Below are 19114 nucleotides of genomic sequence, written 5' to 3'. Positions count from 1 at the left end.
TCACACCAAGGCTTTGGCTCCTAGGAACTGGGCTCCCGGCCAAGTAAATTCCCGGGCAGGGACCAGAAATCTAATAATATGGAATACTACCATCCCAGTTTGCAGAAGCGAAAGATGAGGCCAAGAGGAAAGCAACCCACCCTGAGTCCTGTCCAGGGAGCTTTCCGCTCCTGGGCCAGCAAGAGAGGGGATCTGCTTCATTCACCCCTTCAACAAGATGGGGTGCTTTTCTGTGTCTGGCTTATGCTGGGTGCCAGGGACACAGTGAACAAGGCAGACAGCCATCCCTTTCCCCCTGGACTTTAGAATCTAGTGGAGAGACTAACGATACACTCGTACACAAATGGATTCAACAACCACAGGCTTGGAGCAGTGTGAGGAAGGTTAGACCATGAGGGTCGGACGCTGGGGGGGTGCGGGGTGGGGGGTGGAGGAGGACCAGATGGGGTGGTCGGGAAAGGCGGCTCTGGGGAGATGGCCTTCTAATGGAGCCATGAGGGTAAGAATCAGCATCCTTGGAACGAGGATTCCAGGCCGAGAAAGCACGTGTCCTGTCTCTGAGGCTGGTAAGAGTCAGCTTGGTCAAGAATGGGCAGGAAGACACAAGTCCACACCCAGGAGGGGCACAGAGGCCACAGTAACTCCAAGAATGAGGGAAAGGCAGGGAGGAGTTCGGGATGAGGAACGAGAACACCTAAAGGGCTCTGGCAGTTAACCGGGGAGCGGGTGGGGGGGAGCCTGGCCAGGTGGCCTGGAGGCAACGGGAGGAGGCAGCGAGCTCAATGGAGGGACCAGAGGGTCCAGCGCCAGGCAGGAGTCCAGACATCAGGCCAAAGGAGGGTAAGGGCCAGGCTCACCTGACAGGAAGTCCCGGACCTGCTGGATGAGGAGCCGCAGGCGCCTGACGTCCTCCTCCATCTGGGAGCGGCTGGCGCTCACCTGGGTCTCCAGGTGCTGAGCGTCTGACTGCACCTTCGAGGCGGCTATCTCAGCTGCCTTGATCTGCCAGCACATGCCATAGGTCAGCCGCGGTCAAGGCCCCGAGAGTGCCTCCCAGCAGCCCTCAGGGATTCTGTGGATACCCGCTACCCGCAATCTACCTGGGAAACACGGGGCGCTAACCTGGTTTGGCTCTGGAAGCAATGATGGGGAGTCAGGTTAAAAAGCCCAAATCACTGGCCCCCCTCCTCGACCTCTCACTTGCTGTGGGGCCTCAGACAAGTTACTTAACCTCTCTGGACTTCTGTCTCCTGACTTGTGAAATTAAAACTGACTTGCCCTGGGGGCTCTATCGCCTTAGCCTTGACCGACGTGTGCCTGCCCTGCCGTGGCTTCACCCACCATGTGCCGGGTCTGCTGGAGCTGGGCGTTGAAACCCTGCAGTTGCTGTGCCACCTGCCCCGCCATCCGGAAGGCTCCACCCGCTCTGGGGAGGGCACCTCTGCAGTGAGGGCCACATGCTGTGCCATTGTCTTGAGGACACAGCTCTCCAGGGCACGCTCCTGGGGTACAGGCCGCCTGCCTGGAGCCCCCGCAGAGCTGTGGAGAGAAGGGAGCATCAAAGAGGGTACCCAAGGCTCTTCAACCACCACTTCCAGCCCACACCCCAGGAACAAACAGCCAGACATCTCCATGGCAACCAGGCACCAAAAAACGTGTTTCCTTAGCAACCACTGAGCACACCGTGAGGGGCCAAAGATCAGGATGGGTGGGGGCGTGGGGCAATTCACACTGCCCCAGGAGGAGGCACAGCACCAGCTGGCTTGTGACAAGCTGGAGCAGGGATGTGGGGTTCCATGCTTTGAGTCACCTTGTTGATGGTGGGTGTCAGATCAGGCAAGGAAGCCATCTCCAGCCTCAGGGCCACAAGTTGGGAACCGCTGACTCCAGCTCCTCCTCCCAGCTGACCCTCCAGCCTCTCCGCCTCTCTCCAGCTGTCCCTGAGCTGTACGAGCAGCTGGAAGCTGTCGGAGACCTGCTGGTCAGCCTGGGAAGACCGCTGGTAGGCTGCACTCAGCACCCGGAAGGCCCCTGGGGGAGGACAAGAAGGGAACTGAGCCGCCCAGGCCCCCCCAGGCCTGGAGATGGAGAAGCAGCAGGTGCAGGGCTGAGGCGGGGCTCAGCCTCCCGGGCACCTGAGCAGCCCTCCTCACCCAAAGGATTCGCGCCGCTTATCCTCTCAAACTGGTCCTTCTTGCTCTGATACGTAATGAGGAGACGATTGAAGCTTCTGTCCAGATTCTTCACGTCTTCTGAGAGGGACAAGGCCTCCTCTTCTCCAGGCAGATCAGGCTGCAGGCCCTGGAGAGTCTGCCTGTGATAGAAGAGATTTCACGAAAATTTGGGAGAGGGCCTGCTTCCTCAGAACCTGCCAACCCCTGGAGAAGGCTAGCTCTCTGAGTCAGGAAAGAGAAAAGTCTTCAGCAAAGGCCACAGAACGTACACTCCACAGGCTGAGGAGGATTCTGCAGGACAAAGGCCAAGAGAGCCAGCCCCGGTTCCCTCCATCCCTCAGCAGGCAGATCACAAAAACCTCTCCTTCCCCGACTTGCGTGACTCTACCATCCTGAGCCTGCCGCACCTTCCCAGAGCTGGCTTCCATGAGCCCCTCCTCCTTGAGTCGCTCGCTGCTGGCTGACATCGGCTTCCCCCCACCACCACCTGCTTGCCAGTCTCCTAGGTCTCTCCTCCGTAGCCCACACCTCCCCATGAGCACCCACAGCTGTTGGGGGGGGTGGTCTCCACCCAAATGGGGTCAGGATCCACCAGCCCTGGCCCACAACCATTCAGCTCTCCTCTCTCCCCATCCCCTTTGCTGGTCTACCAACCGCCAACTCCCTCCCACAAGCTTTGCCTTCCTTACCCACAGGCTTTGCTCTGGCACAGAATGTCCCTCCATGGACACCCTTCCATGCCTGCTTTTTCAGCCTACCAAACACCAACTCAGTTCTAAGACGCAGGTCAATCCCACACCTGGATGGTTCTGGGCACTGAAAAATCAGCTAATGCGTGGGGAATGCAAACTAATTATAGAAACTTCCAGAACCAAACCTAAGAAGGCGCCTCTGCTGGTAGGAAGGAGGCGTGGGTGGGACCGCTCCCATTCCAAAGGCAAATACAAGTTATTTTTAGAGCCCCTGCCTCTCAGATGCCCTGCACCCGGGTGACTAATCCCAAGCTGACTCTCTCCCACGGGCAGCACCGGGCACTTGAAAGAACACTGGGGCTCCTGCTCGCACTCAGAGTCCCAGCTCTGCCCCTTAGTGGCCACGTGACTGTCCCACACCTATCTGTGCCTGTTTCCCCACCTGTAAAACGAAGTAATGGCACCCAACACACCAACCTCACAGACTGCTGTGATCGTTCAAAGAGAGCGTGCTTGTGAGAATGTTCTGTAAACCGTAAAGGGCTGTGCCAGCGGAATGAAGGACCAGCGTGCGCCACTTAGGTGAACCCGCATGATGGAATTCTTCTGGGTGCTGGGCAGGGAAGGGGAAGTTTACCTGATAGAGAAAATGGTGTTGGCCACCTGGGACACCTCCTGCTCGGTGACCGAGGGACGGGAGAGGATGGCTTGGATCTGCTCCATCTGGCTCTTCGCATCCGCGATCCAGGAGGTGAGGCCAAGATCCTCCAGGCCCTGCCCTGGCCACAGGCCGGCGGTGGCATTGCGGACGCCACTGAGGCGCAGGGCCTGGCTCCGGAGGTCGGCATCGTAGATCTGGAAGCAAGGGTGGCAGGCCACGCACACCGGGTAGCGGTCACAGTAGCCTCGCTGGCACTGGTCACAGCGGGGTCCGGTCAAGCCAGGACGGCAGAGGCAGCGGCCTGAGACCTTATCACAGCCTGGGCCCTCGGTTCCCCGGAAGTCACAGTCACAGGCTAAAACGGGAAAAGATGGCGGTCAGGGTGGGGGCTCAGGAACCAAAGGCATGTGGTGGGGAGAGCCTGAAGCAAGGTCCGACCTCAGGGCCCATTGACAGGACTTGGAACAGCAGACAGTCAAGGCCAGAGCAAAATCACGGCAAGGGCAGCAACAAAAGCAGGTCCTCACTTAGCACCTACTGTGTGCCAGGCACCGCCCTCAGCTAGACACCCGCCAGCTCGCACAGCCCCTCTGTGACAGAGTCAACCACGCTCCTTCCCCCACATGTGTAGACGGCGACAGGCACAGGGATATTAAGTGCTATGGGCCCTCAGGAACCCGAGGCCATGGGGACAGCTGCTGGCCCAGCCACTTGGCAAGACAGAGGCCACGCTAAGACCAGACCCGGGTCTGCACGCTCCAGGTCCCACGCTCCTGTGGCTGCTTGTCAAAAAGACTCTGGGGAAACCACACCTCTCCCCTCAGGACTCACTTTCTCCATCTAGGAGGAAACTCTTCCCCTCCCTGCTGCTGCCCCAGAGATGGCTTCTGGGAAGTGCTGTCTCAGGGAAACAGGGAGGGAAGCCATCCCCCACCCTCCAGTCAGGAGAACAGGGGGCCCTGAGGCTGGCTGGAGCAGTGGCGGGGAACACACGCTTTCAGGGGGCTGCCAGGGCCCACCCCACACGCTCCACTACAGGATGTCCTCCCATACCACAGACCCTGCCGCACACCCTCTACGCACTGCCCACCTACGCGCTCGCCCCCGGAGCCCCCGCGTCCCCCCACTCAGTAAGGCACCCACCACGGCACGTTGTGCCAGCATCTCCGTACGTCCGGTCGGGACACTGGCGTATGGCTGCGGCGCTGCACGTCAGGCCACCAAACCCTTCTCGACAGGGGCACTGGCCTGTGAACTGTAGGGGGAGCACCGTGAGGGAGCGTCCTGCCAGGCCCGGCCGTGTCCTGGTATCGGGACCTGGGTCCCAGATCCCTGCTCAGCACACAGGGTCCAGGACGCGCTGACCCCTCTCCGCAGAGAGGGGGTGCCCCCGAAACAAGGGCACCTATTGAGGGATGGGCTGGGATGCCAAAGCCCCGAATGGCTCGAGGAAGGCTCAGATCCACACCAGGAGGGAAATCCGGTGGCCTCCCCAAGGAGAATGGGGCAGAAGCAGCCCAGTCTGACTCTCGGCAGCATGCAGGGGAGACAGAGGCAGGTGGGCAGGCCCCCTTTCCCGTGGAGGGGCCCAGGGGACCACTCCCTCCTGTACCTGGTTGCACTGGGGGCTGAGGGAGTTGTGAGGGTCACAGGCACACGGCTCACAGCCCCGACCGCTGGCCAGCTTCCAGTGGTAGGGAGCACATTGGTCACATTTGGGGCCCACCACGTGGGGCAGACACAGGCACTGCCCACTCTCCTCATCACATGGCATGTCCCGACGAGACCCCAGGACGCTGCAGTCACAGCCTGCAGGACAGAGGGTTACTCCGCTCACAAGCCCACCAAAGCACACCCCTAAGGGACACACATCAGGGAGAGGACCCGGCCTGGGTAAAGAACCAGGCAGGGTTGTTCTTTCCAGATATCCTGACTGACTCAGGAGGCCTGACTGGCACCTGACCACCAGCCCGCCCTCCCTCCCTCCAGCTGACTCAGGACCACCTTCCAAACCAGTCCTGCGCTGCCACCTGCTGGACGCCCAGGACACGGCATCCAGCCCGCAGCATACAGCCTTGTGAGCTAAGTCCGGTGGCTGGGGGCCCACCTCACCCTCCCCTTGCTATCCCAAGCTGGGTCCCCCTACTCACGGTGACAGCCCTGCGGGTTGGCATAGGTGAGTCCTGTAAATCCTGGCTTGCACAGGTCACAACGCTCTCCCTGCACATGCTCCTTGCACACGCACTGCCCGGTCCCTGGGTCACAGGGAGCTCCCGGCACCGCCCCATCGGGGTCACACTCACAAGCTGAGAGATAAAAGCAGCCACCACAGTGAACATAAAGAGGAGAAGCAGAACGTGAAGAGCAGACTGTAGAAGCCAAACTGCCTGGTTCAGATCTTTATTGCACCACTTACAAGCTGACAACCTTGGTCAGGTTACTTAACGCCTCTGGGCCTCAGTTACCACATCTCTAAAATGGGCACAATGATACAACTCTCAGAGACTCCCTCTGAGGAATAAATGAGTAAATGAAAAGCAGGTAGAACAGTGTTTGGCGCATGTTAAATACTATCGACGTTCTTTCCCAAACGACTGCTGTGTGCCAAGCGCTGAGCTGGGCACGCTTGCCTGTTGCTCTGTGTCACCCTCATGACAGCCCGGAAGGGTGGGGACACACTCCAAGTCACACAGCAAGTAACTGAGGGAAACAGAAGTTGGCTTGCCTTTCTCACTCTTTCCATACCCCAGCGACGGCAACGGAAGCGAGCCAGCGCTCTTCCTCCCCACACCCAGACCTCTTGCAGGCCTTGCAAAATGCAGATTCTTCTTCTATCAGAAAAAGTCCTTTGTGATTAACCTCTCCTGATTCAGATCAGTTCGGTCCACTCTGCTGTGTGTGAACACACCGGCCTTGTGGACATGCTAAGTCACTCCTGGCTGTTCCACGTTCCTTCGGGAAACATTTCTTCAGCATCAGCTATGTGATTGTCATGGTGCTAGAGCCTGAGGATAGAGGATGTAATCCCTGCCCCAGAGGAGTTCTCAATATTGGGGGGAGGGGGGGAGAAAAATACAGAGCAAACCACACTACCATATGGTAAAAACAGTCACATAAATGTGGACGAAGGGCTTTGTCTGCCTCTGTCGTATGTGTTTCCATTGCCAAACAGTGTGTGTGTTTCCTGAAAGCAGGAACTATCTCTTCTATCTACTTTTGTCTCTCCTATGTCCAAAATAAGAGCTACCTAATTATCAACTGACTGACTGATTGACGACCCAGAGAAGCTAAGTGACTTGCTTAGAAGTGCACAGCTAAGTCAAAACAACTGCTCCCAAGTCCTGACAAACAAGCAAGGCTTCTTGCTTCTTGAGGGCTCATGTATTCCCAGGGAGAGTGTAGATGGACAATACCTGGGTCCCCAGAGGCCTACTCACGGATACAGGTCTCCTGAATGGGAGCGCCAGGACGCCGGTTGCGGAAATAGTGCAGCTGACAACGCTCGCAGTTCTTGCCCTCAGTGTGGTCCCGGCAGTTGTCACACACACCTCCATGTGTCCCCTGGCTCGCGGCAAACACAGCTGGGTCAAAGTGACAGGTCTCTGAGTGCCCGTTGCAGTCACACCCTGAAAAAGGAGATTTCCGGGGCTGACCGACAGAGCAGCCCTGCTTCCGTCCACAAAGCACGTTCCACACTAACACACTGGCATCTAACTCTTGCAACTCTGCAAGATGTTCAGGTCTAGAAAATGCGGAAACTGAGGCCTAGGGAGGCTTGTGTAACTCATTTAAGATTATATGCCCAGTAAGAAAGCAGACTAGAGTAAAAACCCAGGCCTCCTAACTCCCAGTGTGGGGACTAACCCAAGAATAACACCCATGTGGGACCAAAAAGGGAGCCCTTTGAATGATCCATCCCAACCCCCAACCACCACTGCCACCACGGATCTCCTGCTGGGTCACAGCCTCTCTCTGGGCCAGGGACCCTTATTTCTCCCAATTGTGCAGAGAAAGGCCCTGACTCCAGGAGGCCCTCTGAAGTAAGGAACCAGATACGTCCTACACAGGACAAGGCAAGTGGAAGGGCATCAATCCATGTGGCATCAGGAGCACGGACCAGCCTTGGTCCCTCTGGGTCTGGCTGAGAAGAAGGTTTGGGGAGGCAGAGAGTGGCTGCAACCCAAACTCTCCATCCCCACAGAATAAGGAGAGCTTCCCTTACAAGTGTGTGATCAAGGTTAGATTTAAATAGTAAAGAATAGTTTCTCCCGGTGTCCAGGTGAGATCACTGAGGCCCAGAGGGGCCGGCACCCCCCCAACCACTACAGGGGCAGGGGTGAGTCCGGGACCCTACGCTGGCATTCATGGGGGTCCTGGTCATCTGCGGGTCTCCAGGGCTGATCGTTGTAGAAGGGTGCACAGCGTTCACAGTTGGGGCCGGCAGTGTTGTGCTGGCAGACACAGACATCATGGACCTGGGAAAGGGGCCACCAGTTAGCAAGAATCATTCTCAAAGGAATGTCCCAGCCAGCTCCCCACCCCCTCCACCCCCCACCACTCAGGGTCCAGACTCCCCACCTCCTCCAGTCTTCACTCAGCTCCAAGGACACTCCCAGCTGCCTTCCTGTGTGCTGTTGTATATGTGTGGCTGTGTGTGTGTGTGTGCACACATGTGTACATGCATGTGCCTGCCCTTGTACTCTAGCTAGGCTTTTTAAAGCTCATTCCTGGGGCACCTGGATAGTGCAGTCAGTTGAGCCTCTGACTCTTGGTTTCGGCTCAGGTCCCGATCTCAAGGTCGTGGGATCAGCTCCACATTGGGCTCCACGCTCCAGGCGGCGTCTGCCTGGGAATCTCTCCCCTTCTCCCTCTGCCCCTCCCCCTGTGCGCTCTCTCTCTCTCTCTCTCTCTCAAATAAATACATCTTTAAAAAATAACTAAACAAAAGCTCATTCCTTGCCTTTGGACGTCCCCCTGATGCCCAGTCCAAAGCAGCCCCTGGAAGGTGCCCAGACACCCTTATTGGCAAACTCTGATTCCAGAACTTTGTGGGCCCTCTGGAGATTGATGTTCTAACAATCTTTGACCACGGCTGCTTGGATAATGGGTCTGTTATGATCAATTGTTACTAGACTCATTAAGATATAAAGACAGAATAGCTATTACGTGCTCACTGTCTTCTGAATTAAGCCCGACACCCTCAGCCTGGCAGGCAGGACTTGAATGGCGTCTGCCCCAACGTCACTTCCGCTTGGAACAGCAGGGCCGAGCTGCACCTCCAGCCGTACCCCGCGCAAGCCATGTTTCCCCACCTCTTGGCCTTTACTGATGTTTTTCTTCCCGCCCGGAATTCCCTTCTTCCTCCCCTCACCAGCGAGATCCTGCCGGCTGGAAGGGCACCTTCTCCACCGGGCCTCCCTGGTTCCTCCACTTCCATGGATCTCAACCCTGGATGTAACTCCAGTCATGGGGGAAGCTTTTTTAAAAAATACCATGGCCAGGCCTAATTCAGATCCACAGCTCAGGGACAAGGCCCAGACATCAGAACACTTTAAAGCAGTGATTCAAGGGATGGGGGTGCAGCCAGATTCGAGAGCCCCTGGGGCTGGGCGTGCCCCGCCCCTCCTCCTGCAGCCCCCGGAACACTGTTTTCCTCATCCGTCAGCACTGAGTCCTCTGCCGCCTGTGTTCTGCTCCTTCATCTCCAGGCCCTAACGGATGACACATTCCTGGAGCTGGTCCCCTTCTGGCCTCCTCTGCAGCCCTGGGCAGGGGCTGGCCCAGCCGTGGGAAGGATGAAGCTGCCCAGGGCCCCCGGCACCTGTGTTGCCCTCGCAGGCCATTTTACCATGACTGCCTTGTGCCCCTCTACCCCCAGGGCAAATGAGCTCTCGATATTAACTGAAGAACGAAGAACCGATGCTCCAGAAAAGCGAAACGACAGTTTCCTCCACCTCGGAGCCCAAGGTTCTCTCCCCTCTCTTAATGGTTCTCACATTTCCTTTCCTAGCAAAAGCACCAGGGTTGCTGGTGAAGCTAGAGCTTCCCTTCCCATCTCCGCCGCATTAGAGTCAGCGGCTCTGGGGTAGACTGAGCAAGATGGGAGACTCTCTTCTCTCACCCAGCCCCGGACCTCGCCACTAGGTGGGACTAGAGTCCCCAAATCAGTGCCTCTCCACCCTGGCAGCGCTGAGAATCCCCTGGAAGCTTTAAAAAAACAATTAAAAAAAAAAAGGGAATATCTAAGGACAGAGCTCCCCAGGAAATTATAGCGTGTAGCCAGGACTGAGCAGCATCACCTTAAGCTCCCCGCGAGACCCACAGATGTGCTTACAGGTGACTGAAAATCAAGTCGTCCCAAGCCAGACGGAAAGCTTTGGAAGGGCTACAAAACTCTGCTCTTTGAAGGAATCATTACTTAGACTCCACTCTCACTAAAATGTTAAAGACCCAAATCTTAAATTGAGCGCCCTCCCCTCTTTTATAGGGGCCCCCAGAATGTCCGCTGTGGTCTGGCTCTCTCCCCTCAGCCCTTCCCACCAGAGGCTGTCACCTGCTCTGCAGCGGAGGGGCCAGCAGAGGCTCCGGGCTGAGGGGCGCAGCGGTCGGCGTGGCCATGGCAGAAGCAGCTGCCTAGCAGACGCAGCTGGGACACGGCGTAGTAGGCGCTGGGGGGGTAGTAGCCTCTCTGGGGCACAGGGGCCAGCCTGGTGAAGTTGACTCTCAAGTTGGTGATCTCCCCCAGCTCTGAGAGGGGGCAAACAGTAAGCAGGAGGGGGTTGGGCAAGGGAAAGGAAAGAAAGGAAGTCAGATGCACAATCAAGTCTCCTAGGGCAGGATGAATAAGGAAAGGAATTCTGATTTCACCACCCCATCCGCTCAATGGAATAAACCGGGTAAGTATTACATCCAACCATGTGACAGAAATAAGAAAGACCAGGGAATTTCTGCCATCCAAGTTCCAACCGACCAACCGTTTCAAGTCCCAAGTTTCAAGTTTTGCTCCCTACCCGCAGTCCCACCACAAGCAGGAGGAGTAATCACACTGACCTTGAATTTTTTGACTGTGAGTGGCTGGAATCCCAGAGGCTAAGTCCATAATGTTAAGTTGAACCTACAGAGAAAGGGGGAGGGAAGATCTGGGGAAGAGGTAAACTTGGGATACCCCAAGCTCAGAGGAAGGCTACCTTCCCACCAATCCTCCATCCCTGTCTCATGGCTCAAAGATCCTTCTCGCCTGGAACCCTGAACAGACCATGGATATGAGGCCTGCCGAGCACCCTGAGGGAGTGAGATGGTCACTGGGCCCTAAATGTGTGTGTGTGTGTCTGTGTGTGTGCATGCACACAAGTGTAGATAACTTCTCTCCACTGAGAAAAAGGGATATCCCAAGAATTTCCTGATTTCCTTGGGTCAGAAATAATAGTAAGATGTACAGTGTACACATGAGGGTTTAGGGGATACTAATTTTGCAAACACCTCGGATGAATGAGAAGGCCCAGGGCCCAAGGATTCATGGATGTGGTCACCACCGCTCTCCAGACAACCCCGATTTCCACGATGCTTTCCCTTTTTCATAAAAACAGCTCATTTTGTGGGACTCCAGAGTCTTTATGACAGCCCTCCACAAATCGGGAAAAAGTCCTGTGTTCCACTCTGGAGTCTAGGGAATGTGGTTAGTTAACCTGGGTGTGGGCTGCGCTGTAACTCAGGAGGCACCATCCACAGGGAGCTGAGCACTGGGTGCAGGGAGAGAGCCTGAACCAGAGAAGGGAGGTCAGAACCTGCAGCCTCCCTCAGGGGTTGGGGAGGGGAAAGGCAGCTAGGCAAGAATCCTACCCCAGGTGCGAGGCGTCAGGGAGAGAGTTCTGAGCTGCTTCTAGAGGCAAGTTCTCTGTTTCTCTCTCGGGGCTTAAGTTCCAGTGACCCGGACCTATGGCTTGTACCTGAATTTTCCCAAGGGCCAGATGGAGGGATTAAACTGAGAAAGCGCCTTCCTCTGTTCAGCCCTATCCAGGTGAAATCAGAGCTCGAACTCAATTTGTGTAATTTGCTCACCTGAATCTAAACTAACCATCTCAAAGTCCTCCCACTGCAGCAGAAGGGATTTTACCCTTTCCACGATGGGCTGTGCCAAGGAGCCGGGGGCAGCGGCTAAGGAAGAGGGCAGGGTTGGGTGACGCAGTGCCCTCGACATGTTTTTAAATATTGCTCCTGAGCACCAAAGGGGACAAACAGCAAATATTCTGGGAGTGGCCAGGGAGCACAGGAGACAGCAAGGTGCCCTGAGGGGCCGTCTCTTCTCCGGGGGCTGGGGGACTGTGGGAGTAACGTGGTGGCAAGGACTGCCCCCCCCCCCCCGCCCCCCGCCACACACACACAACCATGTGCCTCTTTTTCAGAGTCCTCTCTACCTACCTTCCCCCCATCCGGGCGCCCGCTGGGCCTCTGGGGCAGGGACTGGCACCGGACATCGTGCCAGCTCTGGGGCTGGCCCTGGCGGACCCGGGGGAAGGCGGAGGTGCAGTCAGCTGCCAGGTACTGGTACACCTTCCAGGTGTTTCCGAAGTCCGAGGAGCGCTCGATCAGCATCCCAGCGGGCATGGGTCCCTGCGGAGACAAAGACCAGGTAGGGGCCTTGTGGACTGGCCGGAAGGGGCCACCAGAGAGACACATCACCAAAACGGGCAGGGAAATGCACAGGTGGTTCCCCCGAAAGAATCACAGTGAGGGAAGGAGAAGGGGCACGGGAGGGGCAAGTGGGCTTCAGGGTTTCCGGGTCCAATTCTCCTGACAAACACTGGCCCCCTCTGATTTCCCCCATGGGAACCGTGGACACCAAGAGAAAGGTGATCTACACTCCACAAGAATGCGATCCTTGCTCAGCCCACCACCCAGCGGTCAGGCCAGAAAATTATCCCACAGCCAAACGTCTGGGCCCTCCAACCCTCTCTACCCACCTCAACTGACAGGGTATCCTAGCTGACTGTCTGACCCCCGCGCCCCCCATCTGCATTACGTAAAGATGAAGGACAAGCCTCTCAACAAGACGCATGGGGTCCTTCCTCCCCCGGGGGAGACCACCCATGTCTGGGGCTCTCAATGCTGTCTCTACCCTGAGGGCTCCCAGGTTCGGAAACCCAGTCTCCAAACACATCCCACACCAGGCCCTGTCTCCAGCTTCACCGCCCATCCCCCTCACCTCTCTCCCGCAGGTGCCCCCCGACCTCCCTGGTGTTCGCACCCACCACCACACACCACAAGGATGGCGTCACCCTCTGAGAAAAAACCTAGACCAGCTTCCCACTGCTCTCGTTTCTCTAGCTTTATTGAGAGAGTATTGACATATATGTAAGTTTCAGAGGCACAGTGTGATGATTTGCCCCATGTACGTACCACAAAGTGATTATTGTCATAGTTACACATCCATCCCCTCTCGTAATTCCCAATTTCTGTGTGTGGTGGTAACATGTAAGATTTCCAGTTTTCTAAGACACTGTTCAGTACAGTCCCCACGCTATACACTAGATCTTCAGGACTTACTCAAGTTATAACTGGCAGTTCGTACCCTTTGACCAACATCTCCCCATCCCCTGCCCCTGGCACCTACCCTTCTAGTCTCTGTTTGTGTGGGTTCAGTTTCTTTAGATCCCACATATAAGTTTGTCTTTCTTTGACTTATTTCTCTAAGCGGGATACCCTCAAAGTCCACATATGTTGCCACAAAAGCCAGGATTTCCTTCTTTTTTATAGTTGACTATCCCATTGTGGACAGACGTATGGACAGGGCTTACATTTTCTTTGTCCGTTCATCAAAATGAACACTTAGCTGGTTTCCATGTCTCGGGCTGTGAATGGTGTGACAATAAACAGGAGGGTACAGATATCTCCTCGAGACAGGGATTTCATTTCCTTCTTGCATATACCCAGGTGGAATTGTCAGATTATAGGTTTGTGGAAGAACCTCTGTACTATTTCATTATTTTCATTGGTGGCTACATCAATTTACATTCCCACCCACAGTACGCAAGGGCTCCTTTTTCCCCACATCCTCACCAACACATACTTGTGTCTTTTGGATCGTAGCCATTCCAACAAGGATGAGGTGACAGACCCATGCCATTTTGATTTGCATTTTTCTGATGATTACTGGTGTTGAGCATCTTTTCATCGGCCTGCTGGCCATCGGTATGTCTTCTTGGGCGAGATGTCTATTCAAGTCCCCTGCCCATTCTTGAATAAGTCTGAACTCCTGACCAGGTCCTGTGCTATGTGGGCCTGTCTCCCCAGCAAACCTCAGGCCCTTTGCACCTCCACCATTCCAAGCCCTCAGCTGCACCATGCTCCTTCCCTCCTCAGAGACTTCGTTCAGGTTGCTTCTTCTGCCTGGAACGCTCTTCCCCCTTGTGGGCTCCTTCTCATTTTCTGTTCTCAGCTTAAGTGTCGCCTCCTCCCAAGATTTTTCGTACCGATCTAGCACACATTCTTCGGCCCACACTCTGCCCACCTTACCCCATTACAGCATTTTGTTTGTTTCCTTCATAAATGTCACCACAATTTGCAATCATCTGGCTTGCTGCTTCTGATTCCTCTCCCCCTAGACCAGGGTTTCCCAGCCTTTGGCTCTGTTAAGATTTGGAGCCGGCTAAATCCTGTGGGGCCGTCCCAATCATCACAGGACAATTAGCAGCAATCCTGACCTATACACAGGAGGTAGCATACCCATAGTTGTGACAACCAAGAATATTTCCAGAAATTGCCAAATACCTTGTTTGAGAGCCACTACAGTAAATCACAGGTCCCCCTGTCTGTCTTGCTCCAGGGGCACCCCCAACATCTGGCACACACAAGGCACTCAGTCATTCATTGAATGAAGGCACGAAGCTTTAGTCCACTTCCCTCCTCCCCATTAATGTCTGTAAACTCATCTCTCACCAGCCTGCAGCTTCCCACGTCCCTACTTCTCACCACCATATACACATTTCCCCCTCCAGACCCTATATATGCGTTCCTTTGACCAAGCCCACCCCCCTACCATTACGTACCTTCTTGCCTCTTGCCTCTCCCCTCCAGGCCTTTGCACTTTATGGGTGGTCCTCTTTTGCCAAGAATAAACTTTGCCCTTTGCCTGACTATCAGTGTCCTACAATGGCTCACCTTTTCCTGGGCATTCTGCGACTCCCACCCGCCCGCCAAAGACAGACCAAGTTGGACACCCCTCTGTGTTCCCAGCCCCATTTCCTACCAATATCAGAGCACCTGTCATGCCTCCTCATCAGTCCTGTCTTCCCAATATAAACTAGAGCAATGTGAGAACCATGACTTAGCTTTGTTCATCTTTCCACCCCAGGCATCTGTCCCCCGACCTAACATACAACCAGTGCTAGTATATGTGTAGCAAGAACGGACAAGTAAATGAATGAGTAATGCACACAGTGTAACTAACAATATCCATCCAGATGAATGCTGCCCTTCAAAGGTGTCCCCTTTAGACACGGCATTTATTCAAGTGATACTGTCATTTCTCAAAATACTTTTGACCTTTTCTTGAAGAGAGGATCTCAGTGCTAACTTTCGGAGCCAAGGAAGAAATCAGATCGTATCGCTTTTTATGCACAGCTCATTTTAGCTCCTGAAAATGATATCACCCTTCGTGCTCACCCAATCTTATTAACTGAGCTTGATCCTTAAATATTTGACTATTTCTGGAGAAAGAATAAAATCAAATCTTCTCAAAAAAAGGCGGGGGGGGGTGGCTATGACAAATGAATAAAAATGTTCCCTCCCAAAGGAATATCTCAGGAGGCTGGACTAAAAGCAGAATCCAAAAGTTACTCTGAGATGTGACAGCAGTGAGTGGCCCATCAAGGGTGCTGCTCCAAAGCACATCTTTCATAAGGATGGGCCAGTCACTGGCTGTTTGTTAAACTCAATCTCATCAGCAAAAGCATTAAACATACCAAGAATATATGTATACGACTGCACGATAACTGACCAGGCCCAGTGGAACTTGTACTTGGCGAGCTGAATGAATCAGATGGGCTGAGGATGGAGGATACAGAGAGAGAACAGATCCATAACCACGGCATGGCCAGGACAGGGGGCCTGGAGGTGCCACTGTGCTCCCAACAGTGGGCCTCTTCTGTCACCTCGACCCAGACTCAGGGTTAAGTGTCCCCTCAGTGTGGAGAAGTGGAGCCCACCTCCTCATCACCCAAGCCTGGGGAGACAAGGACACTGTGCTCTCCCTAAGCCCAAGCCCACATGCCCCTGGGTCCCCCCTCTTCTACCCACTGCCATCCCCAGGAAGCAAACCTTAAAATCCATCATGATGTCTTGAAGCTGGAACCTCCTGTCCAGGTCCAACTGCAGAGAGACAGGGTTCACATCTGGAAGGACCAAAAGTAGAACCTTTAGACCAGAGAAATTCTACCTTCCCAGCCCCAAAAAGGCTCTGGACTCTACTAGCTCTGGGAAGTCAGAAATGCTAACATCCATCCTCTGGTTTCCCTCTCGAGAGGAGCGGCACCAACGTGCTTCTCCCTGTATTTCCTACTCAAGATCCCACCTGTCCTTGGCCAGATTTCCTTCCCATCATCTCTTGATGACCCTAACACACTAAAGGATTTCAACGTGTCTATTCTACAAGCTCAACTCCTACAACAAGCTCGCTGCAACTAAGTAGGGGGAAATAAAGGCATTCTTCACTCTTCTTACCCTTTCCTCAACTTCTAGCAACTTCTTCTACCTACAACATCAGAGAGGCAGAAGGTCTGTCGACCACGCATGTCCTACCGCCATAAGAAATGCCTGGGACACCCAAAAGGGCTCCCGGGTACCCCCCAACCACCTCCCACACTGTGGGACCTCCCACAAGTTTAGACCCCTGGAGGTGGCCAGAGCTCACCATTCTGTGACTGCCACCAGCGCATGGGGCCAGAGGATGAAACCACATTCTCCACTCGGTGACCGTTGTAATTATGAGGCAACCTAGAGTCACACTTGCAGCATTTCATCTGCCACTGTGGGAGAGGGAGTCGACAGAGTCTTGTAAGAGGGGTCCAGGCAGGATTCCCCTCCTGCATCCTGAGAGCCTAGAACTTCTCCTATGTAAAAATCCTACCCCCAGGGATCCACTGGTTTCATTCACACCATTGGAAGGATTAGCATCTTAAAACAAGGCTACTGGTCATCTTTGAATATAATTCTTTTGTGCTCCTCCTAACATATAGATAAGTGAATAATGAATAGGCATTATTGCCAGGAAAAAGGTGTTGGGTGGCAGAAAAACACTGGTACCGAACATTGCCTCAAAGAGAAACTTGAGGGGTACCTGGGCCTCAGTGTCTTAGTTAAGAATCTGACTCTTGGGGTGCGTGGGTGGCTCAGTGGGTTAAAGCCTCTGCCTTCAGCTTAGGTCATGATCTCAGCAGGGAGTCGGCTTCCCTTCCTCTCTCTCTGCCTGTCTCTCTGCCTACTTGTGAACTCTGTCAAATAAATAAATAAAATCTTTAAAAAAAAAAAAAAAAAAAAAGAATCTGACTCTTAGAGGTGCCTGGGTGGCTCAGTGGGTTAAAGCCACTGCCTTCGGCTCAGGTCATGATCTCAGGGTCCTGGGATCAAGCCCTGCATCAGCCTCTCTGCTCAGCAGGGACCCTGTTTCCTCCTCTCTCTCTCTGCCTGCCTCTCTGCCTACTTGTGATCTGTCTGTCAAATAAATAAATAAAATCTTAAAAAATAATAATAATAATCTGACCCTTGGTTTTAGCTCAGGTCATGATCTCAGGGTTGTGAGATCAAGTCCCACATCAGGCTCCATACTCAGCACAGAGTCTGCTTGGGAGTCTCTCTCTCCCTCTCCTTCTGCCCCTCCCCTCGCTTGCACTCGCTCTCTAAACAAACAAACAAATGAATGAATAAACAAAATCTTTTAAAAAAGAGAAACTTGAAAAGGGTATCAAGAGCCAAAAGAAGAAAAGATGAGGAACTCACTTTAGTTTAGCATCTGCTGTATGCTAGGAAAACGTTAGAGAGCTTTGTATCTCATCTCACCCCATCCTGGCTACTCCAGGGTAAACTGAGGTTCTGAGCACCAAGGAGATGGGGCACAGAGAAAAAAAAGACAAGGGAATTTAGGGTTCCAGTTCTAGCTCTGTGTTACTCCATTTTCTAGGCTCAGTTTTCTCCTCTGTAGATTGAGTGGAGGTTGGATGAGAGTCATTCATTCAAACATTCAACAAATATTTGTGGAGTGTGTACTATGTGCCAGGCCCTGTTCTGGGCTCCGGAGTTATTACAGAGAACAAAATAAAGACCTTCCCCTTAGGGTGTCAACATTACATTAACATCTGGATGATCTCAAAGGCCTTCCAGCACCAATGTCTGGGACTTGAGGACGCTTCCCAGGTTTGGCATTCCCTATCCACAGGAAAGAATCTGAGGGTTTCCCACCAAATGAAGCTTTGTGGTTAAGCAGTCCCAAGGCCAGGAATGCATAGGACAGAGGAAATCTGCAGCCCTGAGGCTGATAGCAAGAGTCCCTTCATGAAGATCAAGGCCAGGGTAGGCAGCCGGAAAGGAAACAACCTCACTGGGGAGCTTCCCACAAAACCACAGCTCCCCCGACCTGCCCAAGCCCTGGAGTGACACAAGAGACAGAGCTGAACCCCATGGGCCCCACACCAGGCAGAGATCCCCAAGCAAAAGAACAGTGCCCAAGTACACGGCCCGTGTTCTCTTAGTTTGTATGTGTGTGTGCCCACAGCCCCCCCAGGGACAGCATGACCTTGCCTCAGCTCCCCCATGCAACACAAACAAATTCTGTTTTCTCTGAGTTACCCTGCTACCAGGTCTTGTGCCCAGAGTAAAGAACACTGTTCAGAGGGCTCCACAGTCCCCCGCAAGTAGAAGCCTGGACAAGAACCTCACTGGCCCGCGACTCCTTCGGGGTGGGGACAACTGTACTCCAAATACCCAAGCCCCTGCCTCCCTCTAAGGCTTCCACTCACCAGAACCAGGGGAGAGCTCTGGCCTCGCCAAGGCCTTCCAGCTCCTGAACCTCTGCCCTGTCCCGGGAAGGTGATAAGCCAGTAAGGCTGACGTCTTAGAAAGGATAGTGTCTGCGGAACTGATTAACAGACAGGTTTGTCCCAAAGGCATTGAGTTGGTATGCTGAGCCTGAGCCTGGGGTGATGGAAACTCCTTGCCCAACACCCATCGTGCCTCTCCACGGCTGACAAAGCTTGGGGCAGTGCAGAAGCAGGAGCAGAATCCACACTCCTGGCCATTGGAGCCTCTGCTTCCCACCTGACTTTCCAGCTTTCACCTCCAAAATAAGAGAATCGTCACCCTTCCTGCTGCTTGGAGGATTCCTCATCAGGTCCCAAAGTGCTTTATTAAACAATAATTGTATGATATTTAATGTTCAAATAATGGCCAGCACACGTGCCCTGTAAGGAACGCTCGCTTCCTCCCTTCCCTTCCACGGTCTCTCCCTCCCCTGCACTGTCCCTCTCTCTGCCCCTCCCTCCTGCTCACTGCCCCTCCCTCCTGCTCACTGCCCCTCCCTCCTGCTCACTGCCCCTCCC

At 54.2% G+C, this 19114-nt stretch overlaps 1 protein-coding gene across 3 annotated transcripts in view; it reads right to left on the bottom strand.

The window, feature by feature from the left end:
• LAMB3 (laminin subunit beta 3) overlaps nt 1-19114 on the bottom strand; it is a 42022-nt gene that overhangs the window by 8352 nt on the left and 14556 nt on the right. For all 3 annotated transcript variants that reach the window (XM_059412966.1, XM_059412967.1, XM_059412964.1), the window contains exons 4-18: nt 16435-16549; nt 15843-15916; nt 11946-12137; nt 10578-10641; nt 10081-10274; nt 7882-8002; nt 6965-7153; nt 5678-5833; nt 5140-5336; nt 4671-4782; nt 3504-3882; nt 2154-2314; nt 1811-2031; nt 1342-1539; nt 858-1002 (exon numbers count right to left, since the gene is read on the bottom strand). In XM_059412966.1, coding sequence (XP_059268949.1) covers nt 858-1002; nt 1342-1539; nt 1811-2031; nt 2154-2314; nt 3504-3882; nt 4671-4782; nt 5140-5336; nt 5678-5833; nt 6965-7153; nt 7882-8002; nt 10081-10274; nt 10578-10641; nt 11946-12137; nt 15843-15916; nt 16435-16549 — 2518 coding nt within the window. The remainder of the gene's footprint in view (nt 1-857; nt 1003-1341; nt 1540-1810; nt 2032-2153; nt 2315-3503; nt 3883-4670; nt 4783-5139; nt 5337-5677; nt 5834-6964; nt 7154-7881; nt 8003-10080; nt 10275-10577; nt 10642-11945; nt 12138-15842; nt 15917-16434; nt 16550-19114) is intronic.

This window comes from Mustela nigripes, chromosome 10, assembly GCF_022355385.1.
Source record: "Mustela nigripes isolate SB6536 chromosome 10, MUSNIG.SB6536, whole genome shotgun sequence".
Taxonomy (NCBI): Eukaryota; Metazoa; Chordata; class Mammalia; order Carnivora; family Mustelidae; genus Mustela; species Mustela nigripes.
Note: the sequence above shows the minus strand (reverse complement) of the source record. Positions and strands in the feature narration are given on the sequence as shown.